This window comes from Fringilla coelebs, assembly GCF_963513975.1.
Source record: "Fringilla coelebs genome assembly, chromosome: 14".
Taxonomy (NCBI): Eukaryota; Metazoa; Chordata; class Aves; order Passeriformes; family Fringillidae; genus Fringilla; species Fringilla coelebs.
In genome coordinates, this window is record NC_140040.1 from 8659610 (window position 1) to 8673578 (window position 13969).

Below are 13969 nucleotides of genomic sequence, written 5' to 3' on the forward strand. Positions count from 1 at the left end.
TTTAGTGGGGCTGGACCAGACACCTTCAAATGTCCCTTTTGATCCAAACTGTCCTAACTGACTCACTGGCCTAGGCTGGGATCTGGGGTTGTTTTGCAGACAGGAGGAGAGAGCAGGTGAACAGGAAAGAGATCTAAGATCCCCCAGGCAAGAACAAGCTTGGCAAATAACCTGGTTTGGCACTCTCAGCCTCACAAGAGACAGGCACAGCACTTCACAAGGGTTCTTCATCCTACTGGAGAGACAAAGATAAATAGAGAAAACTCCCAGTAGGGTCCTCCTAGGGAACAGAGGGATGAAGGATGTAGCAGGCACAAACCATGCCCTGGTACTCACAGGAAGATGGTGATGAAAAGTTCATTAGGTCTTCTCTGGGTCAGAGATTCAGAGTTAAAACAAACACAAGGTAAGTATGAAATCACTTTATTGGAAAGTTTCATACAAGAGTAGTCAGTCAGAAAAATGATTCAAGTGATACAGTAACTCTCACATCTCAGCTCCAGGCCAATTCATTTGCAGATGTCTCGTCCCACTCAGTTTTTCAGGACCTTTTGATGTCACTGAGTTTCAGTGCAGCACAGGGAGCAGAGTCTGTTTTTACACCAAATTAAATTAGCTATGACTGAAATTTTTCCATGAGAGGTATGAAAGCCTCTGTAGGTCTGTTGAGAATGCTGCTTACAACACAAGGCATCATTGCCATCTACCCCAGCTGATTCAGAACAGACTGAAAGACTGTAACAAAATATCCTGCCAATAAAAATCTTTTAGAAAAACAGTATAAAAAGTTATATATATATATATATAGCATAAAGCTACCAAAAAGTGACTGTGCCATTTCCCCTCTTATACAAATAATATTATTTTTTAAAAAAACATAATACCTTAGTAATTCACCCAGAATATGACATATTGCACCTTTCCAGAATCCTCTATGCAGCAGAAGCCCCATACAGTACACGGGCAGTTCCAAGATGGACCTGCAGCTCCCCTTTAGTTCTGCCTATCTCTACAGCAGCTGCCAAGAGTTTGGCTCTCACAGGTTTAGGGTTTAGAAAGCAGGAAGCTGCAAGATGGCAAACCAAGTATTTGCAAATCAGTACCATTTCTTCTCAGGAAGGAGAAGAACCCATCACAGGAATCTCTTGATTTTTTAAAAGAATCATATTTTACTTGTTGCTGGTGTCAGTGAGACAATGCAGTTTTGTGTGTTTGTATGTCAGTTTTACTGGCAGAGAACTCCCCATGTGCCAAAGAGGTACCTGCAGCACCTGGCAGGGATTTCTGGCCTAACAAGGTCATACAGCCAAACCACAGGAGTAAATAAAACCAGGTCAGTTTACTTTGTTTCATGATAAAACACTGTAAGACACCAGCAGACACAGTGTTGTGGGCCTGCTATCTGAAAACAATTAACATTGATTCCTCAATCCAATTTTCAGTCACCTGGAGGGTTTTAGATAGAAGAGTAATTCCTGTCTTGCCCTTGCTTTTCCAGGCACAAGCTTCAGTCCCAGTAACCATGCACAGGTATGCAGAAAAGGAGCTGAATTCCCAGGAATTGAAGACATTGCTGTGTGTAGAACCCACCCTGTATTTGGTCACGTAATCTTCTCAAACAACTTGGCAAGAACTCACTAACTCTCCATATAACCTTGAAGAATACCAGGAATGGCCTTTAGAATTGAGGACATACAAATCAGACGATTTGATGGGAAGAGCACTAACCCACCCTAGCACAGGTAGTACAGGGATGGGGTTTTTAGTTAGGGGGGATTTTTGTTGGCTTTCTTTAGCAGAGAGCTGGCAGCAGCCAGAGCCCCTCCCTGCACAAAGCGCACAAAGTTATCTCCTGCGAGAGGTCCCAGGGCATAGAGCCCTTTCTCCTGAGTGCATTCATAGGTGAAGGGATCAACATCTATGGGATTCCTCTTTGGATTGACTGGCTGCTCACTGTCCAGGGCCAGGTCAGTGCCATCATTTGGCAGAAAGGAGAGGTTGGGGTTTGAGCCAGTCAGAACGAGAGCCATGGAAATTTTATAGGCATTCTGACAGCCGTTCTTGTCTTGGAGGATGCATTTCTTGTCCTTGCCAAAGGAGAGCACGTGATGCTCAGGGAGGCTGATGTAGTGCTCATAGGGCCCAGCACAGGCAGCTGTCTGTTCTTTCATCATCTGGTGGACTTTGTGGTATTCAGGGTACATTGTTTTGGGGAGCTGGTTAAAAATAAGGCCGGGATCAGTGACTCGCCTCCGAAAAACGTGGATTACTGGAATATTGCAATGGTGAGCAAAGAGAATGGCGTCAGCAGCTGTCAGACCAGCACCTACAATCAAGACTGGATCTGTCATGATGCCAACACTGTTGTTCTTCACTGCTTCTTCTAGGGCAGACAGCTGGTGGTGGACATAGGAAAGGTTTTCTCCCTTGACCCCGAGCCAGGTAGGATTGTCGTATGTTCCTGTAGCCAAGACCACATTCTCTGCATAGATGGAGAAGGGCTCTTTATCACCTTCCACTGTTTTGAAAAATCCATCCACCTGGAAGACCTCTGCACTTTTTTCATTTGAGTTCCAGACTGAGTGACCATCCTCCTGCAGATCTTGCTGGGTGTGGTTGGAGATGCTCTCTGCACTCACTTTCCTCACAGAGGTCACAACAGTGCCACATCTGAAATTCTTCTGCAGTCCTTTCCTCATCACATAGTGTTGGTAATATTGAGCAATGTCCTCTGCTGTGGCTCTATTGTTTTTGAGGCCTCTGTAATAAAGTACAAACAAAGGTCAAGCAGCAGTTAAGTAAGAGACTGGAATTTGTCCCCTCTTGCACTGAATGTATCCCAGAGCCATCTATCCTGGCACTACCAGAGAAGGCTGATCTAGTTTCCCTGATTTAGCAAAGTTATTCCTGACACATAGAGCTAGCAATCAGGTCCAGAAGCTGTTGGACAGAGGCAGCTTTCTATAGCATTAACCCCAAAAACATGGTTGGGTATTTAAGCCTTCCTATAATATCCTGCTTCCATTCCATTTTTAACACTTGGACTTCTTAAGATTAATTGTGACACATGCAAAGAGAAGCAGCACCTCAGAATGCACAGCAGCAGAACTGATTGTGCCTGTCACCAGGGGCAGCAGCAGCAGCAGCAGCCAGGTGACCATGATTTCAAGCTTTACTCAGAACTCATGGTCACAGATCCATCTCCCCAGTGGGTGTGGGGAAGGACACATTCCAAGCAGCACTGCAACTTGATCTGAATCTCTCAATTAGAATGGACTGGTTTTAGTGTCCTTTCTCTCACTGAAATCATCCATAACAGATGGATAGCTACATTTAAGAAGTCCATTCCAGGTTCTCTAAAAATCTCCAGATGTTTGCAAAGGATCACACGAGGGTATCTCACCTTTTCTTTTGCTTTAACCATTCTTTGAAAGGGAGATCTGGGAGTCCCATCCATTCCCCTCTGCTCAGGGTAACCATAGAGCCCTCTATAGACTGGAACAAGAAGCAAAGCAAAATGACTTTAATTTTTTAATGTAAAAACTGAAAGGCAGCTTTTCCATGTTTCATTATGGCACAGATGATGAAATCAGTAATTGCCTCTGATCTGCTGTCATGGATGAAACCATCCATGTTCTCCATGATGGGGAACATAAAGGCTTGTTTTCCTTTTAAACTTTCACTTCTCTATATATATTTAAGATGTAACACAGCTGACTGGGACTTTAGAGGAGCTTTTCTCTCTCCAGTCAGCACATTTGGCCATTGCACAACACACAGAGCCCAGCTGGCTCCACGTCACTTACGTGCCAGGCACCTCCAGGAGCGTTTCTGCCAAGGACCAGGTGGGGGATGGCTCTGTGGGGCTCGTGCCACCAGGTGAGCACAGACTCTGCTGTCCCCCCAAAGTCGGTGTCCGGCCGCTGCAGAGTATCAAAGAGCAGAGCCACAGGGCTGTGGGATCGTCCCTCCAAGCCTTCAGACAGATACTCCAGATCCTAGAGAGACAAGGAGCAGATGCTCAAAGGGCAGGCAGTGCCAGGCAGCACTGCTTGTCACTCCAGCATCACTGGGCTTGGTGTGCTTGGGCAGCTCATTTACTGGCACCTGCTCTTGCCCAAGGGCTGCCTCGAGGATCTCAGCAGCAATGCTGGCACTTCAGACAAGGGAGATCTGGATTACACAGCCAAATTTGCTTAAGGCTCATTCTGTCTGTGTACTTTGAAAATCCAAACAAGGTAATCGCTTATGACACACCCCTGGGATGCTTTGCTGGGATGTCATAGTTTATCTTTACACAAACCTGGTCCAAAACAGAGACTTCTGGTGCCTCTTCCAGTTTTCTCTGAAGAATAGGATGAGGATGAAGAGAGTGTCTTTTGAAGTAAGGGGTGTAGCCTGACAGCAAATATGACAGACAGATTCCTGAAGGTCCATTCCCTGAAAAAACAATTGAGAAGAGTTTGTACTTCTGGAGATAGAGCAGTTCTTTGAGAAGATGCAGACCAACTCAAAAGATATGACACTGCTATGGATCCTGGGGATTTCCTGTTCCAGCATGCACCTGCTGGATGGAGTTGGGGGAGACATTTTACCCTTTACCTCACTTGCTCCTATTTGCATTGCAAGGTCCTTAGAACTTGCTGAAAAGACACAGGGTTGAATAAGTCAAAGGCTGCCCTCACCTGAAGCTTGAAGTCTCTAGCATGGTGATGAATGGAGTTATTTCTCTGAAATTAGTGGTCTAGATACTGATCATGGGCTGGCCAGGGCCTCAGCTCTCCTGGAAGCTCAGTTCACACCAGTGCAGAGTAGTTCACTGTGCACAGGATACAAGACCCAGAAAAGATGGTGACTATTGAAGTGGAATCAGTTCTTCTCAGCAGGAAATTCCATCTTTTAAGGGATATTTGGCAATACAGCTTTGACTAATGGGTCTTGAGGACACTTTCAAATGGGAACCAGCCCTGCTGTGGTACTGCAGTGTGTTAAGGAAAGTCTCTCTGCCATGCCAAGCCCTCAGAACACAGCACTGAACAGGTCACTGGATGGCTGAACTCCTTTGCTGACCACCCAACAGCCAGTGGACAAACTAGATAAATGTGACTCCAAAGCCCAGTGAGAGTAGCCTGTAGGAAGTTTGCACATGGCTGCTCTCCAGCATGTTTAATATTTTACAGTGACTGTATTACTGCCAGCCTGTCTGGCTGCCCAGGCTCTGCTGCTGTGTGACCAAAAGCCATGACAGGGCAGTGACAAAGAGGGGAGGAGAGCCCAAGTGACAGCAGCCTGCTGACACAGTGCCAGTGCTCAAGGGTGACTGGAGCAAAGGCTGATCCTTGAGGATCCCAAAAAAGTGAGGTCATGGCTGTAAAGCCAACAGTGAGCTATGTGAAGGGCAGTCCATGTCACAGCTGGGGACAAAGGCTGCTGTGCTGACACAAACCAGCAGCTGCAGGTCAGTGTTTGGAATATTCCACTTGCAGGAAAGTTAGCCAAAACCAACAGCAACAGACACTAAAAACAAACTAAACTGCAGCTATAGTAAAATATAACAAATTTCTGGTCACTGCTTTGCTTTAGGAAGTACAAGGAGGTACCTAAGCCAAACTTCATCACCTGAATGCTCAACACACAGAGGATTTACTCTGAACCATGACTAAATTTAATATGGATGGTCACAAGAACATCTGGGGCTCAAGATATTTTAAAATGCAACTGCTTCCATGAGGCTGCCAGCACAGCTGAGGCAGCACACTGCCTTCCTGGAGCAGGGCCTGGGGGAGTAGCTGGAGCCTTCATGCAGTGCTGTCCAGCCTCCTCAGAGTGCATCCCTCCACACTGCTGCTTCTGAGGCTTCAGGGGCATCTCCACCCTGGCTCCCTGCACCAGGGAGGTACCAAAGCATCCTCCTTCCCACCTAGAGACTCGTACAACTGAGCAGCACAAAGTCATTCTCAGACAAGAACTTGCTGGAAGCATTATCCTTGCCAAGCTTGCTGTTAGCAAGGATTAGGGGTGATTTATGCAGTGCTCTGACTTTGGAGCAGCTCCCTGGGGTGCTTTGAATTCAATGCCAGATAAGGAGGGAAGGCAGCTCTGCGAGGCAGGGAACACATGCTTGGATGAGCAAGGTCCAGCACCTCCACAGCTCATGGCTGGTCAGAGGGGAACTCTGACATCATTACTTTGCTCAAGAATCCCCTCACACTGCAAGCTCCCTCTTGCAAGGGAGGCAAGACAGTTACTATATAACCTGGGGGTTTTTAACTGGTAGTAAACTGCATTTTATTAAATGCAGTCTATTAAATCTGTACAAAATCAGTGTAGCTCACTCATGATTTAAAAGAAGTCTCTGAAAAATTTCAGGGAAGTTTAACTGCATCTGGAGTTCTTTCTAAACAGACATAATGGTGGAAAAACTCTCACAAACCTACCTTCAATTCAAGCACTACAGATAATCCCAGCAAGGTGATTTCCTATCTGTACTGAAAAGCTTTCAAATCTTTCTCAATATCCAACAGATAAAAAGCAGGCTCAGATGAACAGCTACTCAAAAGATTACCAATTTTACCATTAAAAATAGGTATGTGTTTTAATTTGTCAAATAGCTTGTTCCTTACTTCCCACGACTCTGAGAGGTCTCTCAGTGTTATAGGGAGTCTGGTGTCTGGGAAAGGATGCAGAAACAGTAGCCAGGCATTTCTGGTTTGAGTGAGAACATGTGGAAGTGGAACAGAATTAAAGATAGCAAGTCCAAAGCAAGAAGAGCACAAGAGAACTCAGCAGTGCTGGCAGGAGAAGGCTTACCTATGATCACAACAGGCAGTGTCTTGAGCCCACTCCTGTTCGAGGGTCTGGTCACTAATGGACACATCTTCCCATCTGGAAGCATTTCTGCTCTGGAATCTACCTGCTGAAACAAATATGTTTGGAATTATTTTCATTTCTTGACAAAAAACCCACAAGCAAACAAACAAGAAAAACCCCACAAGGTTTTCTCCAGCCCAAAAACTCAGACTAATCTAAAGTATTATTACCCTTGCAGTGCAGACTGTCACATTGGACTTCCACACTCAGAACAACCTCCTTGTCTTCTTCTCCTCCTGACCCCAAAATCAAAGGATGATTCTCTGATTATGCACCACAAAAGGGGGAGAGAAGAGTTATCTTTCTTTTTCAGACATGAATTTCAGTAACTCCAGGACAGCTGGCAATTTTAGCAACCACTGAGTACATTAAATGAAGTGTTGCAGCATGTTAAAAACTTCACTTCTGACCATGCTCTGTAGAAGACTGTAGCATTATCACAAACACTTCTAAAGTAACTTCTGCATTTACTGATAAGTGAAGTAAACCTGACATAAGACTCTTGCCCAAAGGCTGGAAATCTCCTGGCTGCATTTTCAAATAGGTACCATTCCATCACTACAGGGTTTTTTGAGAAGTCCTAGTTTAGTTCTGGAACCTTCTTTCTCAATTTTCCAGAGAATGGAGAGTTCTAGGTCTGAACAGATAAATAACAAGTCTTTGAACAAAATATGCACTATAATTATCTTGGAGACTGAGGTGTTATTAGAGTGCAATCTACAAAACTAATCTAATCATTATGTAAACACCTACTGAACAGTGAATGTTTCTGCCATTCCTGCAGGAATCCTACCACGACTTTAGTTTTCCATGGAATTCAACTCTACTGTCACTAACCTAGAGAAGTGATTTTTAGCCCAATAAACCTGAGATTTCTGAAATTCAGCATAAGCTTTTAATTTAAATTACAGAAAATACTCTCTTTTATCAAAACCTTATTGTCATTTTGGAAAGCTACCCAAAATCAATGGAATGGCACAACTTTGTCCAGTAGGGCACACTCTCCACACCCTTTCCAAGGGCAGACAGATCTTTGGCAAGTGCACCAGACACTTCCATAAGGCCTGGCACATCACTGCCTTTGACGCAGGTATTGCAGCACATGTCTCCCTGCAGTGTAATGCCCCTCTTTAGGGTGACATTTACCTCACAGCAAAGCACAGCATGCTGCTGCCTGCCTGGGCAGCCAGGACAGCAGCAGTCAGTCTGCAGCTCTCAGATTCCAGGCTCCAGCAGGAGTGCTGCATTTGCTTGCAGGGATGTCACAGTTCTCACACACACCAATGATCAGCCATGGCTGGGCTCAACAGCTCCATTCCAGGGTAACTGGGCTTACATAAGGCTTACAGGCTGAATTCAAAACTGGCAGCCTTGCCCAAATTTTTGGATCACAGTTTAGTGACACTTACTGGTTGCCTGTGACCACTTAACTAAGCATTATTCTGTTATGCATTTTGCCTGACAGGACATGAACCATTTAAAAGACTTTATAGTTGTGATTTCTAATTTAAGTAATTTGAAGCATCTAGCTTTGAAGAGAGTTGGATCTCAGTGAAACTCATGTTCCCAATTTAATTGGGACTCAAAGGTGGTTGTATTCACTAGAGAAGATGAACTCTCCACAGCCCAAGATGCTTTGGGAGCACAGCCCAAGCACCCAAGGATCTCCCCAGCCTTTGGGTAGGTTCTGCCACGTTAACCAAAACCTGCACCACCTTCAGCAGACTGTGCTGTCAGTTTACCCCCAAAGAATTCCTTCCCCCAAAACTCCAGAGCTGCAATTAGCAGAATTCAGCACCAGCAGCTGGGTCTGCCACAGACACCACAGGACACTGGTGTGACCAGTCAGGCATTCCCCCCAAACCAGTGAACTGCAGCATCCAGCTGCAGGCCAGCAGAGGTTTCTTCTCCATGCTAACAAATAACCCCCTCTCCATCACTGTATTACACAAGAAGTTCTGATTAATTTTTCCTAACACAGAGTACACCTCTCATTTCTGTGGAACTCCCGGGAGCCTGGAGGAGGAAAGCAGGATCTCTGGAAGCAATCCTCCAGGTCTCTGCTCCATAGCTCCTGCAGCAGCATGCATGGGAAGGCTGCAGGCACACCTGTGGGGTGTTTGCTGGAGGCAGGAGTGCTGTGGCAGCCCAGCAGAGCCCGTGGCAGCAGTGCAGGCAGCAGCAGAGGCACAGGCAGGGCAGATCCTGCCAGGCTGTCCGAGAGGCGTGAGCGCAGCATCACGCTGCTCCTGCCAGCGCGCTTCTGGGGGAGCCTGAAGGGGACAAAAACGGCACCAGCCAGGAGGACACAGGCTGGCAGCGCTGTTTGCTTTAGAGGAAGGTTGCCTTGGCTCCTGGCCATCGCTCCGTGCCACCCCTCTCCGCCCTGATAAAGCACAGAGGCAGCAGCCGCTCGCTGATAACTCCTGCTGGCACCCTCCCCCTCCCTGCTGCGCCTTTTGGCACATGAAAGAAGAGCACTTTCTGCAATTAAACCAAACTTTAATAGCAGGAGGAGCACAACTGTTAGTCTGATGAAGTTAGGGTTAGTCTCTTTCACATCCTATAGCTGCCATCTCTATAATTCATGGTTATGAATTCTTCTTTAATTAATTCTTATTTTTAAGTAGAAAGTGAATCAGGTGCTGAACCTGTTTATAGCTATTCCCATCCTGTTGGCTAAAGGTTTGACTTCTGGGGGTAAAACAAACTCAGAGCATCTCAGGCATTTTAGTTGCAGGCCAAACATTCACCTTTCCTCCCATTAGATGTTAAGGTGGATTATTTTAATTACTTTTTTTTGGCAGTCTTAGATTCTGTTACCTCAAAACCCGGGCAGTTAATACAGTGTAGAGGAAAGCCTGTTCTTGCAGAGGTCATTGGAAAGCAACAGGACATTGAAGACCATTGCCAATCTAAACTGAACTAGTTAGCACCAGGAAAAAGCCTGAAATAGCAAGAAACTCAAGAGTGCTCTTTGCACCCTCCTTTCATTTAGTGCAGGCTGCTGGGCACTCACACTTACTCAGCTTAGTGACACTGAGTTTGGCTCCTGCTTTGAGCTTCCTACTTTAAATGAATGTCCCTTTCCCTCTCCTCATTTGGGAGAATGCAGCAAATTTCACAACTTGGCTTCTTGCTGCTTCCAAAGCATTCCAGTGTCTGTGTGATGTTACATAATTGTTTCTGGCTGAAAAGCTCCCAGCTCACTCTGGGCCAAGCTCTGCATACCTTCCTGACACAGCCTCATGTCTAGAGGGACTATAACTCACAAACTCGGTCAGTGTGGCTCTCACTAGCTCCAGGCTGCAAGCCTGAAACAGGTTTGAAGTGAGCAAATGAAAAAGCAAAGACACATTTAGCCAGACAAGGACCCTCTGTGATCCTTGGAGAAATAAAAAGCAAGGGTACATCAGCCATTTGCAGATAGCTCTCCCTGTAACAGCCATGAGATTTTGCTGAAGTAAGAATCACCAAGTGTGGCCTGAACAGCACATGGGGAGAGCTCAAGAGAGCAATGCAGTTGGGGTATAAACACTGGGGGAGATTAAAAAAGGTACCACAACACTCAGCTTTAAAGAACAATTCCACCAGAGATGCAGCAATAGCTTTCTTCAGCTTAATTTCCTCATCAACTCACTTGTTTCACGAGGTTAATATTTAACTAATTAGTACTTTTTTAAAAAAGGCAGAGATCTTGACAGGTTTTACATTTTATACTTCCCCACAAGTTTCAGAAGCTGTTCTCTCCTTACAGCATCACTCCTGCATGTCAGGCCAGTTACCCCCCAAACACAATTAAACTATGTGAAAAAATTTCAACTTTGTGGTATGTAATAGCAGCTTTCTAAAAACACCCCTGTGATACTCAGAAACTGATGTTAGGGTACACCAGACAGAGCTCTCTGTACTTATTTGGAGCCTTCTTACCTTTAGCAGCAGGTCTGATGAGAGGTGGGATCTTTGTGAAAGTGATTGTACAGTCAGGAGAGCCAACCCAACTACAAGCCTGGAATCCTCTCTCTGCTCTAAGACAGCTGTTTAAATATAGTAGGCAACCAGCAGAAAGAGAGGAGGAGCCAAAATGACTGGAGGTGGAGCAAGGAAAATACTAATAAGCATGAGTCAGCAGGAATATTTCCCTTGCCAGCTCCTGAATGAATGCAGAGAAACTTCCTTAGTAATGTTCAGCTGACTAATGTGACTGCAGCAGAGGCAGGCTTACAGGAACCATGCCTGTCAGAAGTCCTGCACTGAAGAAATTTTCCATTTTTAACCCTCAGGACAACACAGATATACTGTCTGTGTTGGGTCTGAAAAGACTGATTTCAGTTTGTGTTTCTTTTTCTTCAGTGAGATAAAGTGTTTTAAGCCTTTTGCACAGTAGCAGTAAAATGAGTCAAACTGCTTGCATAAAGCTCAGAACCCACCAGGGGCTTCATTCAGTATCTTACTCAATTCAGGGAATAATTGATCTGGCTTGCTAAATTTAAAATGCCCTTCACAAACGAAATACTTTTATCCCAAAGTGTTCAGCTCAAGTAGTAAATGAAGCACGTTTATCTCTGAGGCCATCTGTTTGGAAACCACAATTTCCAGGAAATAGGACTGCTGATACACACTTCAAATGCATACTTTCATTCATGTGATCTAAAAGATAAGAGCAGCTCATGAGAAGGATTTCTCTGCTCTCATGACTCCCATCAGAGTAGAATACTTAATATAAAACTCTGTTTTAATTCCACCAGAATAAGTTGTTTTAATAAATGTGAAGCAATTATTTCACTCAAAGTTTAGTTACCATTCAATCCTGTAAAAAATCTGACTCAGTAAATGCTGTCAGAATGAAGAGGGTGGGGGGAGAGGGGTAAGGACTCTTTCAAGTTTCCTGGGCCTTTATCCAAGGTAGCATTTGCACAGAGCTCTTAAATAACTCATACTGATTTTTTGACAGCAAAGGCTTTTATATGCATTATTCAGATATTTATTGGCATGTAACCAATGTGTCCATGTCAGCCATGGAAAAATTAAGCTTTCAGAGAAAATAAGGCATTTGTTTGCTTAGGTGATTTAAGACTGCCCTGTTACTAGGTTTTTCAAATCTGTCTTTAATATATTGCAGTGTTGTGTGTCAAACATTGTAGAACAAAGATGTTCAAGTCCATACTTGCTGATACCATAGATACAAGACAAAACCATATATGATGCTTTGGCTGGCTTTGTACTAAGGAAAATAAGGAATATTTCCTGTGTGTGCAAATCTGCAGAAATAAAGTTGTCCTCTCTGTAAAAAATAGGAGATTCTGTCCATTTCCTTCTAGAATTTACAAAACTAGAATCTCTATTACCTTTGGAAATAAAGCCAGGATGACTTTCCAAAACCACAAGCTCCATCCTAGTTTTGTGCACAGTACAGTTCTTTACAGGAAAACATTAATGTACAATAACCCACTGCCCTTTGTTTGCTATTACAGTAAGACCACTGAACGTAGCAATTTGGGGGCTTCTCTTCTGATATCCCTTTTGATATCCCTATTTTGATATCCCAAGAAATACATCACACAGAGTAGACATATATCAAAGTAACTGTTTCTCCTTGAGTACCTTGACCTCAAACAAATGATTCAGCCCAACACTTTGGATAAACTTTCTAGAAGAAGAAGTAATTGAGCAATCTGTAGTTGGCCTTGCAGCCAGCCCTTGACCTACAAACTCATGCAATTCACTTCTATTTTTTTCCTGAACTGACAAAGGCATTTTGTTGGTGCACACATTTAGAGACAAAGCCATAACATTGTACTGGGGAATACTTTGCACCTGAACCAACCCCTGTTTCATTAGAAAGAAATTTCCTTGTTACTTATTGACTTTTCACCTCGGGTTATGTAAGTTCTACCTGTCCATCTCCTACTTATGAAACCTGTCAGGTAGCCCTGATTCTGCTGTCTCCTGATTTGGGGGAGCTTATGCTCTTTGTCAGAATTCATTGCTGACAGCTCATGGCAGATCCTTTCCTACAGCACCTTTCCAGCACCCACCCTTCCCTCTAGCCAGCCTTAAGGTGTACCAGACTGCGCTGAATTATCCTGACAAACTACATTGTTTCACTCATCAGAACTTCATGTTCTGTTGGTTTTTCATAATGAGAGGAACACTCCCAGTGTGATCCTCCATGGGCCACAGAAGTGCTTTGATGCTTTGGTGTTTCTCTCAATTATGGTAAGACAGAAATCCAAAATTCTGCATGTTTTCTGCCTAAGAGAATATTAAGTGTTCCATTCACTCACTCACACACAGAATGCACATCATCTAATCTAAGACAAAATACAAAATCAAGTGTTGGAAAATCTGATCAAGTATCTTGATTCCATATGGTCTCTGTGCAGAACCTAAAATCCACCTTCACTTTGTTGCTGCCTAAAGCATCTCCACCTTTATCACCCAGAAAAGCTTACACTTAGAGTTATATGTTAGCTTTTATACCAAAACAAGGACCCACATATGTAATGATAATAAATGGCTTGACACCAATACTGTGACAGTCTACCTGGTTTCTTTTTGCTTCAGCTAAGGAAACCCACAATTGTCACCAACACCACAGCCCAGACCACATCAGCAAGATGCCCCTTGTCAACGTTGTGGCAGCCCCCAGTCAGAAGCAGCAAGTTGTGGCCATACCACTCCTGAGAGCCCCTGGCTGTCTGACACAGGTAAAAAAGGCTGGGAAATCCCAGACAATTGCTAGGTCTGACAGAAAAAGCAGCTTAGGCAACGCTGGAAGTATGAGACCCAGTTCTGCTCTCAGTTAAACTTGTGACTTCCTACATGTGTTTGTGCTTTCACATGCCTTCCTCTAAAGAAAGATTTGGCCCAGACCACATGTCCCAGCTTTCCCATGTCCCTGCCAAGGCCATATCTGTTATGTGTTCATACCTCTTTCTGCACTGTTTAGGCAGCTGGGTCCAAAGGAAGACAAGTAAAGGTTCACTGCACCCTTTTGTTGTTCACAGGAACATTGACCTCCCACTCTCATAAATGATTGAAACAGTTTAGTTTTAGTAACTTGCTAAATTGTTTGAGGAAAGTAAAAAGCAAAACG

The 13969-nt window shown here is 44.3% G+C and overlaps 1 protein-coding gene across 2 annotated transcripts; it reads right to left on the reverse strand.

Moving 5' to 3' along the window:
* Positions 1-436: 436 nt before the first annotated feature.
* On the reverse strand, positions 437-10885 carry OSGIN1 (oxidative stress induced growth inhibitor 1). Of its 2 annotated transcripts, none has more exons than XM_084215148.1 (6): positions 10801-10885; positions 6811-6916; positions 4304-4440; positions 3807-3998; positions 3404-3495; positions 437-2760 (listed from the first exon to the last, which is right to left on the reverse strand). In XM_084215148.1, the coding sequence occupies exons 2-6, from the start codon at positions 6893-6895 to the stop codon at positions 1767-1769; spliced, it is 1500 nt and encodes a 499-aa protein (XP_084071274.1). In that variant the 5' UTR covers positions 6896-6916; positions 10801-10885; the 3' UTR covers positions 437-1766. The 2 variants fall into 2 exon arrangements, with proteins under 2 accessions (XP_084071274.1, XP_084071275.1); XM_084215149.1 differs by having other exon boundaries at positions 6811-6913; positions 10801-10875.
* Between the last annotated feature and the right edge of the window lie 3084 nt (positions 10886-13969).

Bases quoted from the DNA above. Each gene is read 5' to 3' on its own strand.
- OSGIN1 (XM_084215148.1), bottom strand. From the start codon at position 6,895: ATGCTTCCAGATGGGAAGATGTGTCCATTAGTGACCAGACCCTCGAAC. The intron at 4,441-6,810 runs GTAAGCCTTCTC...TTGTTTTTTCAG, and splicing joins ACTGCCTGTTGTGATCATAG to GGAATGGACCTTCAGGAATC. The intron at 3,496-3,806 runs GTAAGTGACGTG...TTCTTGTTCCAG, and splicing joins CTCCTGGAGGTGCCTGGCAC to TCTATAGAGGGCTCTATGGT.